The sequence below is a fragment of the Elgaria multicarinata genome, chromosome 11, assembly GCF_023053635.1.
Source record: "Elgaria multicarinata webbii isolate HBS135686 ecotype San Diego chromosome 11, rElgMul1.1.pri, whole genome shotgun sequence".
NCBI classification, from domain to species: Eukaryota; Metazoa; Chordata; class Lepidosauria; order Squamata; family Anguidae; genus Elgaria; species Elgaria multicarinata.
Genome location: NC_086181.1, coordinates 21158807 through 21170613, shown reverse-complemented (window position 1 = coordinate 21170613; position 11807 = coordinate 21158807). Strand labels below are relative to the sequence as shown.

The 11807-nt window shown below is 40.2% G+C and overlaps 1 protein-coding gene across 1 annotated transcript; it reads left to right on the top strand.

The window, feature by feature from the left end:
* The first annotated feature begins 321 nt into the window (after positions 1–321).
* Positions 322–3909, top strand: LOC134405343 (olfactory receptor 6F1-like). Its single transcript, XM_063136588.1, has 2 exons — positions 322–352; positions 2954–3909. Exons 1-2 carry the CDS (start codon positions 322–324, stop codon positions 3907–3909), a joined length of 987 nt encoding a protein of 328 aa, XP_062992658.1.
* The last annotated feature ends 7898 nt before the right edge of the window (positions 3910–11807 follow it).

Genomic DNA, 11807 nt, shown 5'->3' with positions numbered 1-11807 from the left:
TTTTTCAGCCATTAGAGATTTGACAAGACTTCTAAGTAAATATTCCCAACTGAAAATAGAATGGCGATGTAAATGGATCGCTATTGTTGATGTAAGCGAATCAATATTCCCCTATGAAATAGTTTGCTACTCATTAGTCAAACAAAAACATTTTTTATTTGGCTGGAAGGAACTCATAGCACTTCCACCATTTCCTCAGAATGAATCGCTGAGTGAACCATTTCCCCCATTGAATCAATTTTTTGGTCATATTCTAAGGACTTTTAAGAAGAAAAGAAAAATATCAGAAACAAATCTGTAGTATAACACCAGATGGTCCCCATGATGCATTTAGGAGAAGATGTATTGAAAGGTAAAATAAGATTTATTTTCCCTCTTCCTTTCCTTCAAATACTTTGAAAAGAAAAGAACACTTGTTTTTGCTTTGTTTTTTAAATGTGAACAGCATAATATTGTACATGTCAATTGAGAACAAAGCTCCATTGGGTTGGAACCAGATTTCATCATATATAGACCAGACTTTTTAACACTTTGTCATGATTATCTTGTCTCATTGATGTCAATGTTTCTACTCTACATATGACTAAGTCTAGATGTACCCCACAGTGATTACTGGCTTACTCCCAGGGAAGTAGAAAGTTACTCTGCGTGCAGCACATGGAGATGCCAATGAGTTCTGCCAACGTTTGCCCTGTCCTGGACAGGGTTGCACTCCCCATAAAGGAACGGGTCTGTAGTTTGGGGGTGCTCTTGGATCCAGAACTGTCACTTGAGGCATAGGTGAACTCAGTGGCAAAGAGCACCTTTTACCAGCTTAGGCTGATATATCAGTTGCGCCCTTATTTGGACAGAGATAGCTTAGCTACAGTTATCCATGCTCTGATAACCTCTCGTTTGGATTACTGCAATGCCTTATACGTGGGGCTGCCTTTGAAAACGGTCCGGAAACGTCAACTGGTGCAAAACAGGGCAGCACGCTTACTAACAGGGACTGGCCGACGAGACCACATTACGCCAGTCCTTTTCCAGCTTCATTGGCTGCCAGTCCAGGTCCGGGCCCGATTCAAAGTGCTGGTATTAACATTTAAAGCCCTAAACGGCTTGGGGACAGGTTATCTGAAGGAACGCCTCCTCCCATATGTACCTGCCCAGACCCTAAGGTCATCCTTAGGGGTCCTTCTCCGTGAGCCCCTGCCAAAGGAAGTGAGGCAGGTGGCTACCAGGAGGAGGGCTTTCTCTGTTGTGTTACCCCGGCTGTGGAATGAGCTCCCTAAGGAGGTTCGCTTAAGCCTGTGGGCAGGGACTGTCAAGAAATATTTTTGTAAGCCACCATGAGAACCTTTTTTGGCTGAGTGGCGGGATAAAAATGCTTAAATAAATAAATAAAATAAATACATTATATGCTTTTAGACGCCAGGTGAAGACCTTTTTATTCTCCCAACATTTTAACAATCTATAAATACATTTTAACATGGTGTTTTAAATTTGTAATTTTGCATTGCTGCTGTTTTTATCTGGTTGAGCTTTTATATTGTGTTTTATATTATGGTTTTATATTGTTGTTTTATACTTTGAATGGTTTTAATTTTTGTGAACCGCCCAGAGAGCTCTGGCTATTGGGCGGTATAGAAATGTAATAAATAAATAAATAAATAAATAAATATTTCATATACCCATTAAACTATATATTTTTATTTGGATTTGCTTCCTCAATTGGTGCTAGTGGTTGATATGCACATCTAATTATCCATTACTAGAGCAGGATCAAGGTATAAGTGTCATTTTGGCTTCAGTTGGCCATGCCATTTCACTACACTGTGTGTGTGTGTGTGTGTGTGTGTGTGTGTGTGTGTTAGAATATATCACGCATGTTACAGGTTGCTGTTGTTTTTTGTAAAAGCCTTTGATACCATTTTGTAAAGTGATAGAACTTCCTTCCCCATGCTTTGAATTTAGCCATGTCTTTTATTTTAATGCATCTGGCTATTTCACTTTCCTTCACTATCTTATAATATACATCTGAATTACTATTCATTCTTTGTTCTTCTTTTTCTAGCTCCTAGACAGGGACAAACATGGTATCCTAACTAAGAGCATGGTAACCTAACTAAGGTGGTATCCAGCTCAAATCCTGCTTAGCAAACCTATTCGGAAGATTAGGTCAGAGATGAGCTGATGCAGGTTGGACCCTGTTCCCCTTCATCATCCATGAAGGATGATGGTTTCTTATCTCCTCCCCAATTTCATTGCTTCTGAGCCTTTTAAGGATCCTCCCCAAAGAGCATTACAGGTGCTTCTTCAATTATCCAGAATTACCTCAACCAGGCAGAACTGTTGTGGCTACATTTAAGAATATAATGCTAAAGCCAGCCACTTTTTGTACATGTCTGATTCCTCCATGGGGTTGTTGTAAGGAAGGTGGAAACATCTGTGACTCACTGTGAGCTAATTGACAGTCCTGGGGGGGGGGAATCCTTCCAAACCCCATGCCCCCATCAACCACTGAGAAGGTAAAATCCACAGTAATTTCCATTTAAAGGGATGTTGCTTTATACCAATGGCGGAGAACTATGCCTGGGTGGGAGGCCAAATTGACCCCCACCAGGCCATCCATAGGCTGGATGATGTCAGTGGGTATGACATAGAGAAATGGACTTGGCTGGTGCTGAGAGGAGTAGTCCTGGCTCCACATGCTGCTTGTTGCCCCATTGGGGATAGCAAGTGTTATGCAAGGAGGAGTAACTCGTCCTAGCAGCAGCTGAGTTAGGTGCCTCCTCCACACACATCTCACCATCCACTACAATAGATGACTGGGAATAAGTTTTCCTGTTGCTGCATTTGATGTTATATTCCAAGGCATTTCCTGTGACACAATATGATTCATAGAGAATCAGCTTAAGAATTGCTGTACTGATTTCCTGCTCTGCCTTTTTCTCTCATGACTCTTTTTCAGGTGGAAACATATTTGGAAGCCCAAATCAAACAGTGATCAGAGAATTCATTCTCCTGGGATTTGGGAACCTTCATGTGCTAAGGGTACCTATCTGTGTGCTATTTCTTTTGGTCTATATAGTAACATTAACAGGCAACATCATGATCACAGTAGTTGTGTTGGCTGATCGTAACCTTCATAACCCCATGTACTTCTTCCTGGGAAATCTCTCTTTCCTGGAAATATGGTACACCACCAGTGTGGTTCCAAAGATGCTGAAAACATTTCTGACTGTCCATGAGGCGATTTCTTTCTCAGCTTGTCTCTTACAGCTTTACGTTTTTGGCTCATTAGCAGTAACTGAGTGTTTTCTCCTAGCAGCTATGTCCTACGATCGTTACATGGCCATATGCCACCCACTACACTACAAAACCATCATGAATGTCAGGGTGTGCATTCAGCTAGCAATAGTGTCATGGGTTGGTGGGTTTCTTTCCATGGTGGTCACCATCATAATGATTTCCATGTTGCCTTTCTGTGCTTCAAATAAAGTTGATCATTTCTTCTGTGATTTGGCACCCATCATTAAACTTGCTTGCGGAGACACGCAGGGGGTGAGGATCCCTGCTTTCATTATTGCCTCCCTCGTATCCTTCCCTCCATTCCTACTAACCATTGTGTCCTACTATAAAATCATCTCTACCATCCTCAAGATCCCATCTGCCAAAAGCAAAAAGAAAGCTTTTTCCACCTGTTCCACACATCTCATTGTGGTTACACTGTTCTATGGGACATTGATGGCAGTATATGGTATACCTACAACAACTTGGTGTCCAAACCTAAGCAAAGTCTTTTCTGTGCTCTATACAGTAGGGACACCAATGGTTAATCCAATTATATACAGCCTGAGGAACAAGGATGTCCAAAATGCATTGAGAAAGCTGTTCAATAGAAATCCTGCATTGACACGTGCATGAAATGAACTTTGACATACCATGTAAATGTGAAGAACATGAGGATCAATTAATTTGAATTTTAAAAGAACAACCACCACATCTGACAGAGATTGGATTAATTAAAAAGATTACTTCGCTCGAGAAATGTATGTGCAGAGGTTCTCTTCATGCAGTAAGATTTCCCCTGCAGTTTTTGTTATAGAATATTTTAAGACTGTGCTTCATCCTCACAGATACCAGAGCAGTGTGCTAGCACTAGTCACAAAATATTCCCAAAGGTTGCAAAGGGAAATGATTGATGTTCAGGGATAAATGTAAAACGTACCACTAACATACAAGCAAATAATCTTCCTTGGTAGAAGAAGACATCCCTCAATCTCCTTTCCTCTACTAACTAATAGCTTATCAACTCAAAACCTGTATAGATTTAATAATAGAAGCACTTCCCTTAAAGTAACATCGTTTGAATTAATCGAACTAGTGAAGGTGGAGATGCATGCAAATACTTCATATTTTTGTTGATACTGTTTTGTGTACCAGCCAGAGTAATTCCCCTCTATGCACATTCCTTAAAACATCATTAGACACATTATTTCATTGAGTTATAGCCAATGCAGTTCAGGTGGAAGGATGTTCACCAAGAAGAATGACTCCCCCTACTCCCAACTGGAACTCCTTGTGTCCCCTAATAGTGGGAGGAAATTGGGTTAAAGCAATTCTCGCCTCCCATTACACCACCCCCACCTCACAATCCAGGCTTCTCTGCCCTTCAGAAGAGGCTTTTAAGTGGACTACATTGGGAGGAGCCAGCAAGGAATTTCCTTTCCACAAGCTTCCTTGTGCCTCTGCTATTTTGTACACAAGCTATTGCATCAACAGAAATTGCTTCAGGTGGCAACATGTAGAGTGATACAACTATGGTTGCTTCAATAGGACGTTGAGATAGTTTCAGAATTCTAGCTTAACACAGCACTATTTATTTGTTAAAAAAATTCAAAACTCCTACTGATTATTAAGAGTTTTGTACTAATATCCTATTTCTCTTCTTTAACTAATTCTATCTAGCAATGCTCGTCAGTGACCCTTACAGCTTGAGCTTTGCTCCAAGTAGGGATGCATGGTAATTATTTCTTCTTCTTCTTCTTCTTCTTCTTCTTCTTCTTCTTCTTCTTCTTCTTCTTCTTCTTCTTCACTTTAAAGATGTGAGCATACACTGTTTCATGTTTCGAATGTGATCGCAAGCATGAACACGTGTTCACCAAAGGTTTCATTTATTATTATGGCAACCATGAATGGTTTTTAGCCAGTTACAAGTCATATATAAAATCAAATACAAAGAGATTTTCAAATTACCAAACCTGTGCTTGCATTCAATTTGTGTGACTTTCCCAGTTCAATTTGCACAAATTTACTAATTTGTGCAAATTTCCCCCACAGACTGAATCAGTTCCACTTCAGTCTATTGTGCAAATTAGGGACGTTTTGGGAAATGTGCTCAAATTTCACAGTGGATCACTGTTTGGTTTGCACAATTTCCCAGTATGTGTAGAGCAAGCAGCAATTCCAAGTGCAAATAAGAATCTGGCACGAGCTGAGGGGCAAGACAATTTTCAAAGAATCCTGGTGATCATGAACATCACTCATTCACCCATCCCTACTTCAAGGGCATGGGACCCTGGTTTCATCTACACCATGCAGGATATTGCACTATGAAAGTGGCATATAAAAGGCAGGACCCACACCAAACAGAATATAGTGGTATGAAAGTGGTATATGGTATGTGTTAATGGGCCCCAACAGTTGTCAGTGAACTTCAATACTGCTATAAAGCAGTAGTGTGGCTCCTGCCTTTTATATACCACTTTCATACCACTTTCATAGTGCAATATCCTGCATGGTGTAGATGAGGCCCCTGATGAGAGATTATTTCCAATTTTTGTTGTGATACAGGTGAGGTATCTTACTGTTATGTTTCTTAATATGTACTGCTTAGTGAATAGTTTAATGTGAGTATAACATTGATATTATTAGTACTAAATATTGTTAACTGATCTATTGGTATGCCTTATGCTGATTTAAGTTTTGGATATGTTTTAAATGAAATGTAATTGAGTTAATACCATGTTATGAGTGCAGCTGTTGTAGCTCTTTTTAGGCACCACTTTGAGCACAATGTATTGTGGAAAATGTGGTATACAAGTAAATTGATTACGACTATGACTGCAGACTGTTGCTACGGAAGATCAAAACCTCTGAAGATTAAAATATGCTGAAGTATAGTGCATGTGTGTACTGCTGGTATATGATAAACAATGCAACTGTCTTTGCAGACAGCACAATAAGAATATTTAATCATCAAAAAACCTGCCAGTTTAAAAGACCAGAACATAAGGCTTTCTCATCTTGGTCCAAACTCCACAAAGCCAGGAAATTGTAAACTAAGGCTTATGTCTTATCTGATGTGCCCTGTGATCTGTCATGTTGTTATGCAATGTCACAAATTTTGCTTGATTACAACAGATCCTCCATGTACCACAATTTTCCTGGGTCTTTCAGTCCCAAAACTAGATGGGGAGGATGGAGTATCTGGATCCAGCAAAGATGCTCCATGTTATCCTGTATTGCTTTATGAAGCGCCAGAGTCTTACTGTATTACTAGAATAATCCTACCATGAGGTGACACATCTTTCTTCTGTAAGTCAATACATGTATTTACTGGTGGGGTCTGTTTCAAAGAGTATTCATGGCTATAATGTTGCATAATGGCTTCTTTATGGCCACCATTTGTGCAACATTACTTTTATAGAAATCCCTAAGGTGCCATTTCTACACAAATGACAGCTTGCTATGGGGATGGACAGCTTCCATACTCACTTGTTGGGCATGCAGCCACTTGACAATAGGTCTGGGAGTGGAGGACAGCAGCAGAAGCTCTGTGAGGAATGGACAGAGCTGTATCTGTTCATCCCTACTTGCAAGCAACCATCATCATGCAGGATGCAGACCCTGTCATAGCTTTATCCTCCAGGAACTTTTAAGCCATACTGCTACCAACTGTCTCTGCAGAGGCCACCAGTGAGGGAGGAAGCAGCAGCCAGGCACCTCTACATTCTGCCTGGGTCCAGCTCCAGCTGAGAGCCCCCTCCCTCCTACTACCAACTGTCAACTGTAACTGCTGAACTTTGCAACTAAGATTGTAGTGCCTGAATTTGCTTTCCTTTTCCCCCTCCTCCTCCTCCCTCCCAATCCCCTTTCCTTTTGTGTCATGTCTTTTAGATTGTAAGCCTGTAGGCAGAGACTGTCAAGAAATACTTTTGTAAGCCGCCGTGAGAGCCTTTTTTGGCTGAATGGCGGCATAAAAATGCTCAAATAAATAAATAAATAAATAAATAAAATACAAGTTGGTGTAATCATAGCTTCTTGGAGAAACCAGCTCCATTTCTTATCTAGGGAGTCTGGGAAGAAGGACTGCTTTTGTTCTGCCCTGAATCTCCCTTCATTCATCTCCATGGCATGATATTTCTAGGCTCTAATATTATGAGAAGAGGCAGGAGAGAGATAATGAAAACCTTCTCCCTATCCCCCAGCCGTCAGCTCTCTTCAAGCTGCCAATGTTGGGTGATGACCTCCTTGGTTAGATTTCCCTATGGCCTCCAGTCTTTAGGCTGGATCTTGCCCATACTGTAGCTGCCACCCTTAGTAACTCAGGACAGAGTGGTAGATCAGCCCCTGAGAGAGAGAGAGTGAGAGGCACTAAATGGACCGAACCTTACAGAATTTTCAGTTTCATGCCCTGCCAATGAGTTAGGCACCAGCTGTGAATGAAGTTAGACCTTGCAGATAGTTGTAAAACTGAGGTGAAACATTTGAGCATCACTGTGATCTCCATAATGCTTCCCATTCTCCACATCCAGATCTCTACATCTTCATTTCTGTCCTATTCCAAAGATGTCCTCAGCCATAGACAGAAACAAGATCCCCTGCACTTTGTTATTCCCATGTCACAGTAGTAACTCTCTTCTACGGATTTTTAGTGCTATCATACCTAAGAATGAAGTCTGTCTAATCAATGCAAACTGACAAAATGTCATTTTTGATTGACACCATAGTGTGTCCTTTGATGAATACTTTAGTCTACAGTCTCTGAAAGGAAGAATTACAGGTTTCTCTAAAGAAGCTGTAAAATATGAAAAGTGTGTGCTGTTTAATCTGAAACATTCCAAATTAGGAGTGGCTAAGTGGCACAGAACAGATTGAATCTAGAAACACTCTGCAAGGCCTGACATTTTACCCAGCACGGGCTCCTAACCTTTCCTGTTAGGAGGGGAAAATAAACAGTAAGCTAAATATCCTCAGGGAACAAACACAAAGGAAGGTTGATTACCTTTTCACCCTGCTCATATGATTCTGCTGCTCCTTCCACTCTGTAATGGATGATTGGAAGTGTCTGTGTTCGGGTCTTCTGACCTTTGAGGTCACAGTTGATAGGACTGCGCTCTAAAGTATACAAATATCTTATTCTTGAATAACCGCCCAGAGAACTTCAGCTACTGGGTGGTATAAAAATGAAATAAAAATAAAAAAAAAAATAATTAAATAAATAACACCCCTTATAAATTGTGTGTGTGTGTGTGATATAATATGTTTTAAGGATGGAAATGTTTGTTTTATAACTATTATATAGTCATAAAGCTAATATCCCAATAATTAAAAACCTATTATTTTTTTACTATATCAAATCAGCATTTATCACTTTCCTATTATGTAATAGTAAATCCTAGTGTTTCAGTGGAGTTTACTCTCAGGTGAGTTTGCATAAAATTGTCCTGTAATGGAACATATTAGTGACTCATTCATTCATAATTCAGGCTGCCATTCAGTGAACACAGTGGGATTCAGTTCTGAATAATCACGCATAGGGTTGCACTGCAGAAGCCATTCAACTCACAAGAGCCACAAGCATCTGGGTAAAGATTAGAGGCAGAAAGGTAATGGCTGTTCCAAATGTCAATTGATTTCAATACAATTTAAATGGTTGTGTATTGCATTACAGTCTTAGGAAGAGTCCTCCAAGTTGGGTGTTGGAATGCAAGCCTGTTTCGGTGTTCAGTATATTGATGCATCTCAATCCTATGCATATAAAATAAGAAGTAAATCTGACTACCTCCAAAGTAGATATGCCAAAGAAATCCTCTTGGGAGGGTTGCTCAAACCATGATTTGTGCAAAATTGTAACTATAAATGATCTAATTTGCACAAAATTGTAGCTGTAAATAATCTAGTTTTTGCAAATTAGAACATTTACAGCTGTGATTTTGCACATTATTATTATTATTATTATTATTATTATTATTATTATTATTATTATTATTATCCCACCTTTTGCCCAATGCTGGGCCTCAAGGCGACCTTACAAAGTTTAAAACATACATGGGGGGGGGGAACAAAACCATAAACGTTTAAAATACACAACAAAATTATAAGACATTAACATAGATGGAGGGCCAGATTATTCTCCAAAGACCATCCTAGCTTCCCCAGGAAGAGAGTTCCAGAGCACTGGAGCAGCCCCCGAGAAGGCCCTCTCCCATGTTCCCACCACGCGTGCCGGTGAAGATGGTGGGACTGAAAGAAAGGCTTCTCCAGAAGGTCTTAAAGCATGGGCAGGCTCATAAGGGAGAATACGTTCTTTCAAATAACCTGGACCCGAGCCATATAGGGCTTTATAGGTCATAACCAGCACTTTGAATTGTGCTCGGAAACAGACTGGAAGCCAGTGGAGCTGTTTTAACAGGGGAGTTGTCTGCTCCCTGTAACCAGCCCCGGTCAACAATCTGTCTGCAGCTCTTTGAACCAGCTGGAGTTGTGCAGAATGTACAAGTTACGGCCACTGTTTTCTGTAAATTGGCCTGTGAACCCTTCCCCACTGGATATTTGTTCCCTCTTGACCTTTGTGAGTGTTTCCACCCTTCAAGACTCCTGAATATGATGAACATTTGCTGGGCCAAATATTAGGCCCAGATCTAATATCTTACTATTTGTTGTAAGTATTGCAAACTTTAAGTAGAATAGTTGTTTTATGGAAGAATGCTTTATACCAGAATATGGACTTGAAGCAGTTTCACAGTACTGTGTTTCAATAATATACATGTGGCTTTCAGAGGTTCACTACTGCTGATTTTGATCATCTGAAAGGTAGGGGCAGGCTGGACAAAAGAAATAAAATGTTTGGTTCCACACTTCTAAATTTTGCTGTGTATATTCCAGACAGCAGTGATAACTGTAAGGGGAGGCTGTCCATGGATGAAGAAATGAATCAAAGTGCATTTACAATCTCATTTCTTTATTTCTTATAGACAGACAGAGAGACAGAGAGGCTCAATGCAACTTAGGGGTATGTGTTAAATTGACTGTCACACACAGCTGGAAAGAGATTGGTTACTGTGATGACCACTCTTCACTGGGTTTACTCTGGACCATTCTTTTTCTTTCTGGAACCCAAAGGACCCAGCTCAGGTGCCTTCATCAGGGGTTTGAGATGCTAAAGCTGTCCCTCTGGCATGCCTACTTCTGCTTAGGGCCCACAGCTATACAGATCCGCACCTTCACCCCAAACTTCTCCCTTCCGCTGCCACCATAGATTGACCTGTACCCTTCCCCAGGTACTCCAATGACCACACCAGATGTAAATAAATGTAATTTATTAACAAGACATTAATGTAGGTTCAAAAGCTTAATGGTTTCTCTCAGTTCACAAGTGTATGGTTTCCAAGTACAATGTGTAATGGTTTCAGATGGTAATTTCACTTCAATGTTTCACAATATAACTTAAAGTTCTCCTACGTACTCTACCCCTTCTAAACTACACTATTCTCTTTCCCACACTCTAATCCACCAAAACAACAAAACACAAAGGCCCTTCCTATCTCTATCCCAAAACTCTTTCTCATATATTCCCTCTCTTTTCATACCTGACAGCAGCAGCATATACCATATTTCTTCAATTGGAAGACACTATTGATTGTAAGACACACACTAATTTCAGTACCATCAACAGAAAAAAAAAACCTAAGACACACCCGCGATTCTAAGACACACCCCATTTTTAGAGATGTTTATATGGGGAAAAAAGTGTGTCTTAGAATTGAAGAAATAGGGTAGATCACACAGTCCTCTGACTCCTCCCCTTCTCTCACAGCCAATCCAGACAATCCACTCAAACTTCCAGTCAGCACTCTCCTTTCATCCAGCACTCACTCTCCCCTCTATGGCGTCATACTTAACCTTCTGCTACAAACACACAGTGAGTACTTTCTTTAAACTCTGCAAACTTAAATAAACTATTATATTACACTTGACAACATAGCCTTATGTAGTAGAACATCACAGTTATATTACAAAAAATGCTTAAAATGTGTACATTTGACCATTTTTGTACACCCTGTGTTCCTTCCTGCATTGGACTACTTAGCTAAACTACTGCAGAGACTAATGTTCTAAATTCAGGAGGGGGTGACAGCTAGCAATTCATCACCTTATTTTCTTGTGGGTTTGATTGTGGTGACATGGGGGATATAGGCACTTTTTAACTGGGCTTTACTAGACGGTACCAAGGTATTAAGAGTAGCAAAGACCTTCAAGGGGCCAAGGGTACATCCCAGTGCCCTTCAAGTGTAGTCCATCACAAACCTAGGTATTTAGAACTGTGAAACATTTATTTCTTTATTTCATTTAAAACATTTCTAAGGAATCATAATTCTAACAACAACAATCAATCTATCAATCAACGCAGTAATAAAAGCAGTAAATGTTCCAAAAACAACAACAAACTCCAGCATAACAGAGAACCTACAATACAATTGCAGCTATTAACCAGCATTGAGCAAGGGGTTGAACTTGATGGACTTGTAGGCCCCTTC

Bases quoted from the DNA above. Each gene is read 5' to 3' on its own strand.
- LOC134405343 (XM_063136588.1), top strand. From the start codon at position 322: ATGATGCATTTAGGAGAAGATGTATTGAAAG. The intron at 353-2,953 runs GTAAAATAAGAT...ACTCTTTTTCAG, and splicing joins AGGAGAAGATGTATTGAAAG to GTGGAAACATATTTGGAAGC.